We start from the raw sequence: 16,279 nt of genomic DNA, 5'->3' as shown, positions 1-16,279 counted from the left end.
CTCCAGTAGCATATTGGGCACCTACCAACCTGGGGAGTTCATCTTTCAGTGTCCTATCTTTTTGCCTTTTCATACTGTTCATGGGTTCTCAAGGCAAGAATACTGAAGTGGTTTGCCATTCCCTTCTCTCCACCACGTTTGGTCAGAACTCTCTGCCATGATCTGTCCGTCTTGAGTGTCCCTACATGGCACGGCTCATAGTTTCATTGAGTTAGACAAGGCTGTGGTCCATGTGATCAGATTGGTTAGTTTTCTGTGATTGTGGTTTTCAGTCTGTCTGCCCTCTGATGGAGAAGGGATAAGAGGCTTATGGAAGCTTCCTGATGGGAGAGACTGACTGAGGGGGAAACTGGGTCTTGTTCTGATGGGCAGGGCCATGCTCAGTAGATCTTTAATCCAATTTTCTATTGGTGGGTGAGGTTGTTTCCCCTCCCTGTTATTTACCTGGGGCCAAACTGTGGTGGAGGTAGTGAAGATAATGGTGACCTCCTTCAAAAGGTCCCATGCACACACTGCTACACTCAGTGCCCCCAACCCTGCAGCAGGCCACTGCCGACCCATGCCTCTGCCAGAGACTCCTGGACACTCATGGGCAAGTCTGGGTCAGTCTCTTGTGGGGTCACTGCTCCTTTCTCCTGGGTCCTGGTGCACACAGGTTCTGTCTGTGCCCTCCAAGAGTCTGTTTCCCTAGTCCTGCGTAAGTTCTGGTGGCTCTATGGTGGGGTTAATGGCGACCTCCTCCAAGAGGGCTTATGTCATACCCAGGTCTGCTGCACCCAGAGCCCCTGCCCCTGCGGCAGGCCACTGCTGACCCGTACCTCCACAGGAGACACTCAAACACAGTTCTGTCTCAGTCTCTGTGGGGTCTCTGGGTCCTGGTGTGCACAAGGTTTGTTTGAGCCCTCTGAGCATCTCTGGCAGGTATGGGGTTTGATTCTAAATGTGATTTTGCCCCTCCTACCATCTTGCTGGGGCTTCTCCTTTGCCTTTGGATGTGGGGTATCTTTTCTCAGCAGCCGCTCCAGCGCTGTGCTCTATAATCACTTCCACTGTGTAATGGTAAGGGCTTCCTTGATAGCTCAGTTGGTAAAGAATCTACCTGCAATGCAGGAGACCTCGGTTCAATTCCTGGGTCAGGAAGATCCACTGGAGAAGGGATAGGCTACCCACTCCAATATTCTTGGGCTTCCCTTGTGACTCAGCTGGTAAAGAATCTCCCTGCAATGTGGGAGACCTGGGTTCAATCCCTGGGTTGGGAATATCCCTTGGAGAAGGGAAAAGCTACCCACTCCAGTATTCTGGCTTGGAGAATTCTATGGACTGTATAGTCCATGGGGTCACAAAGAGTTGGACACAACCAGTCCCATCACTTCATGACAAATAGATGGGGAAACAATGGAAACAGTTACAGATTTTATTTTGGGGGGCTCAAAAATCACTGCAGATGGTGACCACAGCCATGCAATTAAAAGATGCTCACTTCTTGGAAAAAAACTATAACCAGCATAGACAGCATATTAAAAAGCAGAAACATTACTTTGCCAACAAAGGTCCATCTAGTCAAAGATGTGGTTTTACCAGCAGTCATGTATGGATGTGACAGTTGGACTGTCACAGTTGGACAGCTGAGTGCCAAAGAATTAATGCTTTTGAGCTGTGGTGTTGGAGAAGACTCCTGAGAGTCCTTTTGACAGCAAGGAGATCCAATCAGTCCATCCTAAAGAAATCAGTCCTGAATATTCATTGGAAGGACTGATACTGAAGCTGAATCTCCAATACTTTGGCCACCTGATGCAAAGAACTGACTCATTGGAAAAGACCCTGATGCTGGGAAAGATTGAAGGTGGAAGGAAAAGGGGATGACAGAGGATGAGATGGTTGGATGGCATCACCAACTCAATGGACATGAGTTTGAGCAAGCTCCGGGAGTTGGTGATGGACAGGGAAGCCTGGTGTGCTGCAGTCCATGGGGTTGCAAAGAGTCAGACATGACTGAGCAACTGAACTGAACTGACTGAACATTAAATCCCTTTTCAAAGCAGATAGGATATAAATTAAAATTTTTAAATTCACAGAAAAAAATCAAGATGACAGGGGACTTTTTCTATTGGTACTTAAGAAGGCTGTACAAGCGGAATATTAAAAACTTTATTCAGTTAATTCCTACTTTTGTTATTTTTATTAAGGCACAAATTTTCACCCAATAAAATCTGCCTCTTTTCATATACAGTTCTGCAATTTTTGACAAATGTATATAATAGCATATGAAAAAAGGGAAAGTGAAAGTGTTAGTCTCTCAGTCTTGTCCAACTCTTTAAGACCCTTTGGACTGTAGCCCATCAAGCTCCTCTGTCCATGGGATTCTCCAGCCAAGAATACTCGAGTGGGTTGCCATGCCCTCCTCCAGGGGATCGTCCTGACACAGGGATCAATCCCACATCTCTTGAGTCTTCTGCACTGCAGGTGGATTCTTTACCTGCTGAGCCATCAGGGAAGCCCATAATAGAATACAACCACCACCAAAACCAAGATATAAAAGTTGCCTCAACCCCCCCAAATTCTCTGGTGCCTTTTGATAATCATCCCATGCTCACCCAAACCCTTGGGAACTCTCTGATCTGTTTACGGTTTCCCTTATTTTTCCCCTACATGTCATATGAATGGTATCAGATACTTTGAGTATAGCTCCTTTCACTTAGCATAATATGTTTTAGTTTCATCCAAATTCTGCCATCTATTAATAGTCTGTTCCCATTTTTTGCTGAGTAACATCCAGTTCTGTGGATGTATCATAGTTTCTTTATCCATTCACCAGTTAAAGGACGTTTGTGTTGTTTCTGATTATTGTTGTTAGCGGAAAAAAGCCACTATAAACATTCATGTATAGGTTTTTGAGCAACTATAAATTGTTATTCACTTGGGTAAGTCCCTTGTAGTAAACTTGCTCTGTTTTGTGATTAAGCATGTGTTTAATTTGATTAAAAACTGTCCACTTGTTTTCTGTAGTGACTGAACCATTTTTATTCTCATTTTGAATTTTTAAGCTGTAAAATATGGATTTTTTAATTGTAATTTAAAATGAAGGACATATTGCCTGAAGCTTTAAATTTCATGTCTCCCTAATTAGCATTTAAAGATAAAAAGAAGAGTTTTGGTGAATGAGCAGGATTATTTATGCAACTAAAGAAGAAGGTGCAATTCAAGACAGAAAGTCATACAGGGACACACACATAACACACACTTAGGACTGGAGACTGACAACCTTAATGATAGTTAAATCCTGTCTAGTTAGCAATTCTGGAAATATTTACAATTATTTAAAATTTTTCTGAGATATGTGGACTATAAAGATCTATTGCATCTCCTATGGAATATAGATTTTAATCTCTAAGCCCTTTGAGGCTCATTGGTAATCACAGGTAATGATTCTAAAATTCACATTTTACAATTTTATCATATATATAAACCATTATTTCTTTGTCAGAACAGATGAGACATATACCTCTGTCACTGTCGACATGCACAACCCTACAATGTGGTAGGGAGGGGAGGTGTTGTTGGCTGTGGAGGGAGCCTGATTACAGTGACATGAATCATGAATGGTAGAAAAGGACCAGAAAATAGGTACAGTGAAGTCTTTTAAGATGATTTTCTCTGAGGAATGGGGTAGTACTAGACCAGTACTATACTTATAAGGAGAAAATATATAGTCAAACAATTGTAAGTAATAATAATAAATGCAAAATAAGTAAAGATTATTAGGAATGCTAACAGGAAAATCAGCTATTTAGAAAACAACTAACTTAAAGTTTCACTATCCATAATGTATTTAAATAATATCAGAGAGATTAAAGTTTGTTAAGCAGATCTTAAGATTTGTGGCAATATTATCTGAATTAAAAATGGGAATGGTAAGGGTACTATTGAGTATAAAATACAAAGGAAAAAATGAATCTATGACATTTTGTAAATGTTGTAACACTTCTCTATCCAACATATCCTACTACATATGTAACAAACTGAAAATAAATGTTGCCATGTATATAATTGCCAAATTATCTAGGACCTTTGTCTATATAGGGCCACATAAAAATCATTAGAATAAAACAAAATAAATATTATAAGTGAAAACACCTGTTACTTTTTGTTTATGTGCTTAATAAATTATCAAAGGGAGTTTATATAAGACAGCATGGGAAAGAGTACAATGAGGCAGAGACTCTCACAAAATGCTAGCCAGCATGCAAAATGTCTCTAACTTTCTCATAAACAGTTAGCTCTTTAAATTAAGAATTTCAGATAGTTTCTTTGCTTATATTCCATTATTTACACTTCAAGAATTTGACCTCACATAAACTATACCCTTATGTAAAAAAATTTGAAGGGACAAAATTAAATGTAAGGAAATCCCTAAGTACATTATATAGAGGATCCATATGGTGCTATTATGTAGTCACTTGAAATGAAGTTTTATCAAGACTATTTACTAGGTATTCATGTAACAGCATAGTTTAAGAACTATTTTCGAGGCACAGGTCTAAGTGTATTATCATCTTGTTCAAGTCACTCTAAAACATGAGATCATCAAGAGTCTTATTATTCTCACTGCTTTTCAGAGGAACAAAGTGAGAAATGAATGGTTTAATTTATGTTCAAAGATACACAGATGCTACATGGTGAGCAGAGATTAAACTCAGGACTCTTGCCACCTACCTCCCTAAGCCCCCCAGCCCTGCACTATAATGTCCTCTTTACAAAGGAAGAAATTTCACCAAATTTCAAGCAACAAAAAAGCAAAACTTTAGCCAAAATATACATAGCTATTCAGTAAACTGCATATAGATAAGCAAAAACTAAATAGAAAACCTTTTGGGAGATTTTTGCTTCTTTCTCAATTTCTGAATTTTCTGTTTTTATAATGAATGTGGACTAGTTCCATAGATTATTAGCTTTCATATTATCATTGATCTTAATACAATAAGTAATTTAAGACAGCTTCTGAAAAGAAAATATTTCTGAGTTTTAAAAAAGCACTACCTCCCAAAATAATTTCAATTAGGTGAGCCAGGAAAGCTCGCAGTTTTTGTTATAAATAATTCCACACAGGTAAATCAAATGATACAAATAAAGCATACCTAAATTAGCAGAAAGTGAATTATATATGATAGATTTCCTTTCCTGTGGACACAGACAAAGACATATACTCACCACGAAATTGTTCTGATGTTTCAAAACAGGTCTCATTTCAGTTCAGTTCGGTCGCTCAGTCGTGTCCGACTCTTTGCGACCCCATGAATCGCAGCACGCCAGGCCTCCCTGTCCATCACCAACTCCTGGAGCTTACTCAAACTCATGCCCATCAAGTTGGTGATGCCATCCAGTCATCTCATCCTCTGTCGCCCCCTTCTCCTCCAGCCCCCAATCCCTCCCAGCGTCAGGGTCTTTTCCAATGAGTCAACTCTTCACATGAGGTGGCCAAAGTATTGGAGTTTCAGCTTCAGCATCAGTCCTTCCAATGAACACCCAGGACTGATCTCCTTTAGGATGGACTGGTTGGATCTCCTTGCAGTTCAAGGGATTCTCAAGAGTCTTCTCCAACACCACAGTTCAAAAGCATCAATTCTTCTGCACTCAGCTTTCTTCACAGTCCAACTCTCACATCCATACATGACCACTGGAAAAGCCATAGCCTTGACCAGATGGACCTTTGTCGGCAAAGTAATGTCTCTGCTTTTTAACATGCTGTCTAGGTTGGTCATAACTCTCCTTCCAAGGAGTAAGCGTCTTTTAATTTCATGGCTGCAGTCACCATCTGCAGTGATTTTGGAGCCCCCAAAAATGAAGTCTGACACTGTTTCCACTGTCTCCCCATCTACTTCCCATGAGATGATGAGACCAGATGCCATGATCTTAGTTTTCTGAATGTTAAGCTTTAAGCCAACTTTTTAACTCTTCTCTTCTACTTTCATCAAGAGGCTTTTTAGTTCCTCTTCACTTTCTGCCATAAGGGTGGTGTCATCTGCATATCTGAGGTTATTGATATTTCTCCCGGCAATCTTGATTCCAGCTTGTGCTTCTTCCAGCCCAGCATTTCTCATGATGTACTCTGCATATAAGTTAAATAAGCAGGGTGACAATATATAGCCTTGACGTGTCTACATGTATCTAAATCACATTTTTAAAAGCTCGAGCAAAATACACAACACACTACCCTCACTGATATTATATTTCCAATGCTCACTTGAAATCTGGGAACTTCCACATTCTGTTTTACTCATTTCTGTACTTTAATTTTCATTTTGCGGTATAAAAATGACACATTAGCCTTTCCCATTCTCTCAACATAAGTATTTGTACAAATGTAGTCACAAATCCATTATTCTTTCCAACTAATTGTTTGAACAACCATCTACCTAATAAACAAGAAGTCCAATATGTCTTATGAGGCTAGTTCTCTCTATAATTGTCTAAGAATCCAGTCAAATGAGAGCAGCTCTCCTCTGATTTAAGAGGTTATTGGAGTTTGATCAGACTCCCATAAGCTACCATTATCACAGCCACATGATACTTAGTCCCCTACCATGTCGACTTGGCAACTCTGTCAGGAGTGTGTCCACAGCATATATTTTCCCAGGATTCTCCTCAAGGCTCCCATGACCTCTTTATTCCTCAGGCTGTAGATGAAGGGATTCAGGGCTGGGGTGACAATTGTGTAGAAGACAGAGATGATGTTGTCCTGCTTGGGGCTGTGGAGGGAACTGGGCAGAACATACATGAATGTGGCAGCTCCATAGAACATTCCGACCACAGTCAAGTGGGAAGAGCAGGTGACCAGGGCTTTCTGCCTCCCTTCATTTGAGGGCATGTGGAGCACAGTAAGTAGGATTAGTGTGTAGGAGGCAAGGATAGCAACAAGAGGAGGAATCAAGAAGGCCACACCCATCACATATACCATGAGTTCATATCTGGAAGTATCTGCGCAGGCCAACTTCAACAAAGGTGGAATCTCACAGAGCAGGTGGCTGATCTCACAGGCTTTGCAAAAGGGATAGTGCATGGTATACACAGTATATACAATGGCACTAAAGGATGCCAAAATCCAGGATGTGGCCACCATGAGCCAGCAGACCCTCGGCCTCATGAGGACCATGTAGTTCAGAGGATGACAAATGGCCACATACCTGTCATAGGCCATAAAGGCCAGTAGGAGGTCCTCTGCACCACCGAGAGTCAGTGCCAGGAACATCTGAAGGGCACAGCCCCCAAAGGAGATGGTGTTTTCAAGGAGCAGAAAATCCATGAAGGCCTTGGGAGTGACAACAGACGTGAAGAGGAGGTCCATGAGAGAGAGCTGCCCGAGCAGGAGGTACATGGGCACGTGGAGCCGGGCATCCGTTGTGATGGCCAGGAGCAGAAGGCCATTGCTTGTGAGGGCCAGCATGTACAGGACTGTGATTGTAGCACAGATCAGCTCAGGGGACAAACTCATTCAGAATCCCCATCAATATGAAGCCACTTCCCAGGGTGGAGTTCCAGTACTCCATTCTGTGTTGTTTCTTTAGTTGCCTGGAACCAAGTAGATTCTAGGTGAATTTTTGTTAAGATGGTTGCAACATTTTGTAACATCAGAGGCCCCATAGAATGACCAATATGAGTCCAATATGGTGATTCCTTTCCCACTGGTAGCTAATTTTATTTCTTGATCTCTGTTTCTGAATCTTTTAAGTATCTTGAAAAGAACCATCTGAATGGAGAATAAGCATCACATTAACAGCTAAATATTCAAAGATCACTAGATAAGAATATTATTCAGGACATCAAACCTGAACATTTATCTCCCCAGAAATTCAAATCAACTTTCTCATTACAATATATCAATATTCAGGTATCCATGCTCTTAATAATTCTTATACCTATGCTTTAGGTATAATTTTTGACTGATGATTTAAGTACCCAGTCACTTTCTGTGTACCTATTTTGAATATGAAATACTAAAACAAGAGCATCAGTGTGATATCAATAATGTACCTCATTATTTTTTTCCATGTACCGTATGTCCACATTGATTTGCAGCCCTCAAAGCTGTAGAAACAGCCTTATTAGAAGAGCTAAAGTGTGCACCTTAGTTTACTAGACCAGCCCTACACTCTCCATGTAACAAAGAGGGAAGAGAATTTAGATTGTCTGAGACTATGGAATAGTGTGCTTGAGGTGATGTCACTTTCAGAACTTAACCTTTAAAATCAAGGCAAACATAGCTGTTTCTTTTATAACATATTATCATAAATGTGACCCTGGGATTATTCAGAAATATGAAAAACATAAGGAATTTATAAGGAAGTTCAGATTGTTTGGGAGAGAAATAGGGAAAGTTTTAGGAGAAAAAAGAGCATGTGTTGTATTTGTAATCAAGCTCATTAACCTTAGCTCCCCTCTCTTTCAACATCTGAGGTCCCCAAACTGCAGAGCCAGGGTATCCACACTGCACTGAGGAACCACAGGGGGAGGAAAAAGAGCTCCTGTTCTGAAAGCTGCCATGGGAGTCTGGGACCCAGTCCCAGAGAGAAGCTTTCTAGAACAGGGACACGAGACGGACAGAAATCAGTCTCATGCATCATAGAAACTGGGCAGATAAATCCAACTTTGAACATATCTTAAGAAGTCTGTCAGTGAAGCATATTTCTAAAACTCACTTTCCTCTATTATGTCACATATTTTGACATTTCACTAGTTTCCATTGACTTCTACAAGGTCCACAGAATTTTAATAGTAAAGAGGTACTAAAGCATGTCACAAAACTATCATCTGATCTTAAATGATCCTTCAGAGGCATATATTATAACATAGCTACAAATATTTTTGTCAGATGCCAGCAAAGCCTATGAGGTCTGAAGACAGATCCTGATGCTACCACCAGGAAGCAGATACCCTGGTCTGGGATGTAGCATAGAATCTTCACTCAGGCCTCACTGATTCCTCCTCATATTTAGAAAACAAAGAATAGAGGAGTTTGTGATGAGGTACAGAGCCCAAGCACCAGAGAACCTGGAAGACAGAGTAGCTGAAGTTCTTGGGATCTGCACTGGACTCCATTTCTTAAGTCAAGATTCCTCAAGACTGCACCCTTCCCTGAAAGTGAGACGATACTCTTACCTGAGGTGGTTAAATGCCAGCTGCGTGACCACATGGACAACCCTGGGGATTGTTTGAGGGCCAAGGAAGATGCAGTAGAAAACGAGAAGGAAGATGGGCCTTTTTCAGCCATATCCAATAGGTTTGATTTTGCTAAGCGATGTTACAAGTCTGAGGGGTCTGACCAAGGTCGGTTAGGACTCCTTCTGTTCCTCAGTTCCTCTACAGGTCTGCTCTGGAAATGCAATACTTGCTGACAGAGCCAACTGAATCCTTCTGACTTGGAGAGCTTCTACGGAACAAGAGTATAGCTTTCCTGTTTTTATACCTGTGGAAAATTAAAAGAAACTGCTTCTGTCACATAGCTCCTCAAGTAAAAGTTTCATCTATCTATTGTGCATTAGTCAGACAGAGTTCATGGGTACTGATGCTCTGAATTTTATTTACTCTTGCTGGGATCTGGGAGAAAAAATGAAAGCAGTGGGAATCAGGAGGAAGTAGATATTAGAAGGGCTGCTCTAAGGAGACCCTGCAATGGCTGACCTCACTGTCCCTGGGGCCATCATGGAGCCAGGGCCTGTCCTGGGGGAGGCTGCTCAGTTTCCTCATCCCACGATCCCACTCCCTGTGTTCTACCCCTGTGTTTAGAGGGACTTAGCCTAGCCTCTCAGCTGAAATAGCCTTCTTCAGAAAGGCTGGTCCAGGAAACAGGATGGTAATGAATCCCTTTGGGCCTGTTTCCTGGTCCTGTATCCCCGCACTCTTCTCTCACTAAATGAGCTTGGAGGCCCTGGGTTTCTATGTCACCTAAGGGAGGCACTGATGGCCCATTTCCAAATTACCGACTGAAATGAGGAGGAAGAAAAGACCTTTTCATGGTCAATCAGTCCTCTGCCCCAGATTTAAGGTGGGTTTTTAGGCATCTGTGGGACGTTGCTTCCCACCTCCATCCCCCTGGCCTCACTTATCATCTTCTTAGCCTGGACTATTTAATTCAACATGACTGTGCTCTGTGGAGTCTCTAATTACCAAGTCTTCCCTCCATGACCTTTGGCAATCTGTTTTGTCCTGTACATACGTACGTGTGTTTGGTGTTATATTTTGTGCCACAAGTGACATTTGAAGAGAAAGTGTGCAACTTCATAAACATTGAGCAGGGGCAATAAAGGAAGTTATCCAGACAGTACTGAATATGGAGAATATCAGTGTTAATGAAAATCTTTAAAATTCTCTCAAAGAAACAAGACAGATATCCCACTGATAAAGACAGAAGATAGTGGAGTTTTCACTGAAATTATAGGACAAGAGAGAAATGCCTTCAGAAGTGCTGAGGGAACATAACTGCCCGCACTGAGAGTTTTATGCATAGATAAAGCATCAGTAGAGAGTGACAAAAAATTACAAACAAAACTATAAGGCTTTACCACCAAAGATGCCTGAATATAATAATTTCATCAAGAAGGAAGGTGATGCCTAGGGGTATATATATACTACAGGGAGCAATGATGAACACAGTAATTGACTCAACAAATGATCTGACAAGTTTAATTGACAGAAGAAATACAATTGAATTTCAAAACTATAACACTGAACTCTTGAGAAAAAGCAATATGGCAGGGGACTTTTTCTATTGGTACTTAAAGAAGGTTGTAGAAGCAGGATATTAAAAGCTTCATATCCTTTTATTTACAATTATCTTTTCCTATTTTTTTTTCAGTTTTACTAAGGTACAGTTTTCATACAGTTAAATTCACCTTTTGTAGTATATAGTGCTGCAAGTTTTCATAAATGTATACTTGTTGTTCAGTCACTAAGTTGTATCTGACTCTTTTGTGACCCCATGGACTGCACTTGCCAGGTTTCTCTGTTCAGGGGACTTCCCAAGCAAGAATACTGGAGTGGGTTGCCATTTCCTTCTCCAGGGGATTTTCTTGACCCAGAGATCAACCCACATCTCCTGCAATGGCAGATTCTTTGCCACTGAGCAACCAAGGAAGCCCATATATAGTATTCAGCCACCACCAAAATGCAGATATAGAAGTTGTATCAACCTCCCAAATTCTCTGGTGTCCTTTGGTAATTATATCCTGCCCTCCACCAGTCCCCCACCAACTCTCTGATCTGTTTACCATTGCTACTATTTTTCTTTTTTTGCCTTTTCAGCATGTCATATGAATGGTATCAGACACTTTGAGTATAGCTCCTTTCACTTAGCATAATATATTTTAGATTCATCCAAATTCTGCTGATTATTAGAAGCCTATTCTCACTTATTGCTGAGTAGTGTCCATTTGTATGGATGTATCATAGCTTGCTTATCTATTCATCAAAGACATTTGTGTGTTCTTTCTGATTTTTGTTGTTTGTGTAAAAAGCCATTACAAACATTCAGGTGCAGATTTTCAAGTGAACATAAACTGTTACTCATGTGGTTAAATATCTTTCAGTGAACTTGCTCAGTTTTTTGGTAAGTGTGTTTTTAAGGAATTATCTTCCATAGTGACTGAACCATTTTCATTTCCAATTTTATTTTCATTTTGCATTCTATTAAACTGCAAAATATAGGCTCTTTAAGTTGTTATTCAAAATGAGGGAATTATTGCCTCAACCCTTAAACCTCACATCTTTCCAATAAGCATTATAGAACAGCAATCAGAGCAGAAGAAGAAGTAAAAGGAATCCAGAGAGGAAAAGAAGAAGTGAAACTCTCGCTGTTTGCAGATGACATGATCCTCTACATAGAAAACCCTAAAGACTCTACCAGAAAATTACTAGAGCTAATCAACGAATATAGTAAAGTTGCAGGATATAAAATTAACACACAGAAATTCCTTGCATTCCTATACACTAACAATGAGAAAACAGAAAGAGAAATTAAGGAAACAATACCATTCACCATTGCAACAAAAAGAATAAAATACTTAGATGTATATCTACCTAAAGAAACAAAAGACCTATACATAGAAAACTAGAAAACACTGATGAAAGAATTCAAAGAGGACACAAACGGAGAAACATACCATGTTCATGGATTGGAAGAATCAATATTGTCAAAATGGTTATACTACCCAAAGCAATCTATAGATTCAATGCAATCCCTATTAAGCTACCAATGGTATTTTTCACAGAACTAGAACAAATAACTTCACAATTTGTATGGAAATACAAAAAACCTTGAATAGCCAAAGTAATCTTCAGAAAGAAGAATGGAACTGGTGGAATCAACCTGCCTGACTTCAGACTATACTACAAAGCCACAGTCATCAAGACAGTATGGTACTGGCACAAAGACAGAAACATAGATCAATGGGACAGAATAGAAAGCCCAGAGATAAATCCATGAACCTATGGACACCTTATCTTCATCAAAGGAGGCAAGGATATACAATGGAAAAAATACAACCTCTTTAACAAGTGGTGCGGGGAATACTGGTCAACCACTTGTAAAAGAATGAAACTAGAATACTTTCTAACACCATACACAAAAATAAACTCAAAATGGATTAAAGATCTAAATGTAAGACCAGAAACTATAAAACTCCTAGAGGAGAACATAGGCAAAACACTCTCTGACATAAATCACAGCAGGATCCTCTATGACCCACCTCCCAGAATATTGGAAATAAAAGCAAAAATAAACAAATGGGACCTAATGAAACCTTAAAAGCTTTTGCACAACAAAGGAAACTATAAGCAAGGTGAAAAGACAGCCCTCAGATTGGGAGAAAATAATAGCAAACGAAACAACAGACAAAGGATTAATCTCAAAAATATACAAGCAACTCCTGCAGCTCAATTCCAGAAAAATAAATGATATTCAAAAAATGGGCCAAAGAACTAAACAGACATTTCTCCAAAGAAGACATACACATGGCTAACAAACACATGAAAAGATGCTCAACATCACTCATTATCAGAGAAATGCAAATCAAAACCACAATGAGGTACCATTACACACCAGTCAGGATGGCTGCTATCCAAAAGTCTACAAGCAATAAATGCTGGAGAGGGTGTGGAGAAAAGGGAACCCTCTTACACTGTTGGTGGGAATGCAAACTAGTACAGCCACTATGGAGAACAGTGTGGAGACTCCTTAAAAAACTGGAAATAAAACTGCCATATGACCCAGCAATCCCACTTCTGGGCATACACACCGAGGACAACCAGATCTGAAAGAGACACGTGCACCCCAATGTTCATCGCAGCACTGTTTATAATAGCCAGGACATGGAAGCAACCTAGATATCCATCAGCAGACAAATGGATAAGGAAGCTGTGGTACATATACACCATGGAATATTACTCAGCCATTAAAAAGAATTCATTTGAATCAGTTCTAATGAGATGGGTGAAACTGGAGCCCATTATACAGAGTGAAGTAAGCCAGAAAGATAAAGACCATTACAGTATACTAACACATATATATGGAATTTAGAAAGATGGTAATGATAACCCTATATGCAAAACAGAAAAAGAGACACAGATGTACAGAACAGAATTTTGGACTCTGTGGGAGAAGGCAAGGGTGGGATGTTTCAAGAGAACAGCATCAAAACATGTATATTATCTAGGGTGAAACAGATCACCAGCCCAGGTTGGATGCATGAGACAAGTGCTCGGGCCTGGTGCACTGGGAAAACCCAGAGGGATGGGGTAGAGAGGGAGGTGGGAGGGGGGATCGGGATGGGGAATACATGTAACTCCATGGCTGATTCATGTCAATGTACGACAAAAACCACTACAATATTGTAAAGTAATTAGCCTCCAACTAATAAAAATAAATGAAAAATAAAGAAAGAAAATAAAAATGGAGTTTTGGGAAATGAGCAGAATTTTTTATGTCTGTAAGAAGGAGTGCAATTCCAGAGAGAAAATCATGTAGGAACACATACACTGAGTATAAGACTAAAAACATTAATAACAATGGAATTCTGTATAGTTAGCAGTGTTGGGAGTTCCTACAAATTGTTCAAAATTTTTCTGAGACATGTAGATTATAAATATTTGTTGTATCTTCTATGGAATTTAATTTTTAATCTCTAAAGTCTTTTCATGGTCATTGGTTATCATGGGTAATTAAAGTTCACTTTTACCATTTTATAAAATATACAAACTATATTTTCTTTGTCGGACGATGAATCACAAACCTGTTTAATTGACAAGCACAACTGCAGTGCTCTGGGTATGGAGTGGAAGGGAACCTGATTACAGTGGCATGTGTCCTGAATAGTAGGAAAGGACCTGTAGCTATACATACAGTTAGGTCCTAAACCCATAGTTTCTGGTAAGATGATTTGCTCTGAGAAATGGAGTAGTAACTGGAGGGGAGAGTATGACTTCAAAGAAGAGTTCTTTAAGATGGGGGTTACTGGAGCATATGTGTAAACTTTAGCAATATTTCTGTAAAGAAATGCTGTGGAGCAGAAGCAGATAATTCTAATACCTATTTCTTTGAATAGTAAGAGAACTTGGTTCAAGAGTACTTAGTGTAGTGTTTGGTCTCTCACGGGCACTTTTTAAATTTTAACAATGAAAAATAACTCAGCCATTTAAAAACGAGTGAAATTCTGCCATTTGTAGCAACATGGATTGTCCTGGAGAATATGATGGGCTCTTCCAAAGATAAAAACACTACGTGCAGCTATGCTAGTCAAGCTGGTAGTGGAAGATGACGAAGTTCTATGTAACTACTCCCCCTTTCCCTGCAATGTATGATGCAAGTCATAAGCAGAGAGTCAAGATGTGAAATGGTATTTTTAGGGAATAACAAACAAATTCTATTGGGTGAGGCAATGGGATACTATATTCCTGGGAGTTAAGACTGAATACTGCAAAAAGATAGCATTTCCAAATCAGTGTATGAGTTAAATACAATCACAACAATATACCAGTGGGGTTTTTTGGACAGTTAGCAGATGATTCAAAAATTCATCAGGAAGAATAAACCAATGATAAAACCTAAGAAAATTTTGGTGAGGAAAAATGGAAACAGAGACTCTTTATTGACCAGTGGAACTAGAGAACAGGAGCAGAAACATTCTCTACTGCTGGAGTTACAAGACAGCATATAGTCAAGCAACTATAAATACAGTAACAGTAATAATAAACACATACTATGGAAAGGTGATTAAGATTACTAGTAAGAAAATCAGCTATTTAGAAACAGAACTTAAAGCTCATCATTCATCATATACCTATATAAACTGCAGATTAAAAAGTCAAATGTCACTTACAAAATTATTAAGCAAATCTAAAAGAAATTTGAGAATATTTTCTGAACAAAGAATGGGAAATGTAAGGATCTACAAACAGCTACAAAAAAAAAAACCTCATTAGATGAAGCAAAATAAGTAATACAAATGAACACAGCTGTTACATTTTCATTGATATGTTTAATAAATAAGCAAAGCAAGTTCAAATGATAAGACAGCTCCATAAAGTGTACAATAAACAGGCACTTCCAGCTCAACATTATGACAGGATGGAAAGGGTTTCTAAATTACTTGTTAGCAATCTGGCTCTTTATAACAAGAATTTAAAAGAAGTTTCTTGGCTTGCACCCCACTATTTCCACTTCTACAATTTGACATAACATAATATATACCCTTATGTAGGAAAATTTGGAGAGACAAAATTAAGTGTAAGGAAATCCTAAATATATTATAGCAGATTCATATGATGACATTATGTAGTCATTTGAAATGCAGTTTTATTAAGAATATTTACTAGTTAGTCATGTAATAGTTAGCATGGTTTACGCAGAAGGCAATGGCAGCCCACTCCAGTACTCTTGCCTGGAAAATCCCATGGGTTTTCCAGGAGGAGCCTGGTATACTGCAGTCCATGGGGTCGCAAAGAGTCGGACACAATTGAGCGACTTCACTTTCACTTTTCACTTTGATGCATTGCAGAAAGAAATGGTAACCCACTCCGGTGTTCTTGCCTGGAGAATCCCAGGGACAGCGCAGCCTGGTGGGCTGCCGTCTGTGGGGCTGCATGGAGTCGGACACGACTGAAGCGACTGAGCAGCAGCAGCAGCATGGTTTAAACACTTTGCCAAGCACTGGTCTAAGTGCCTTATCATCTTATTCAAGACTCCCTAAAACATCATGAAATCATCACGAGTTCTATTAATATCACTGCTTTT

General features: G+C 39.6%; 1 protein-coding gene across 1 annotated transcript; it reads right to left on the bottom strand.

The window, feature by feature from the left end:
• Window positions 1-5,488: 5,488 nt before the first annotated feature.
• Window positions 5,489-8,126, bottom strand: LOC139034032 (olfactory receptor 2AG1-like). Its single transcript, XM_070464173.1, is given in 3 exon segments — window positions 5,489-6,106; window positions 6,581-7,487; window positions 7,489-8,126. Coding segments are annotated over 2 exon segments (942 nt in total). The 5' UTR covers window positions 7,545-8,126; the 3' UTR covers window positions 5,489-6,106; window positions 6,581-6,601.
• Window positions 8,127-16,279: the final 8,153 nt, after the last annotated feature.

This window comes from Odocoileus virginianus, unplaced genomic scaffold (genome assembly GCF_023699985.2).
Source record: "Odocoileus virginianus isolate 20LAN1187 ecotype Illinois unplaced genomic scaffold, Ovbor_1.2 Unplaced_Contig_20, whole genome shotgun sequence".
In the NCBI taxonomy this organism is placed as follows: domain Eukaryota; kingdom Metazoa; phylum Chordata; class Mammalia; order Artiodactyla; family Cervidae; genus Odocoileus; species Odocoileus virginianus.
The sequence above is the reverse complement of the archived record's forward strand: the minus strand, read 5'-3'. Positions and strand labels throughout refer to the sequence as shown.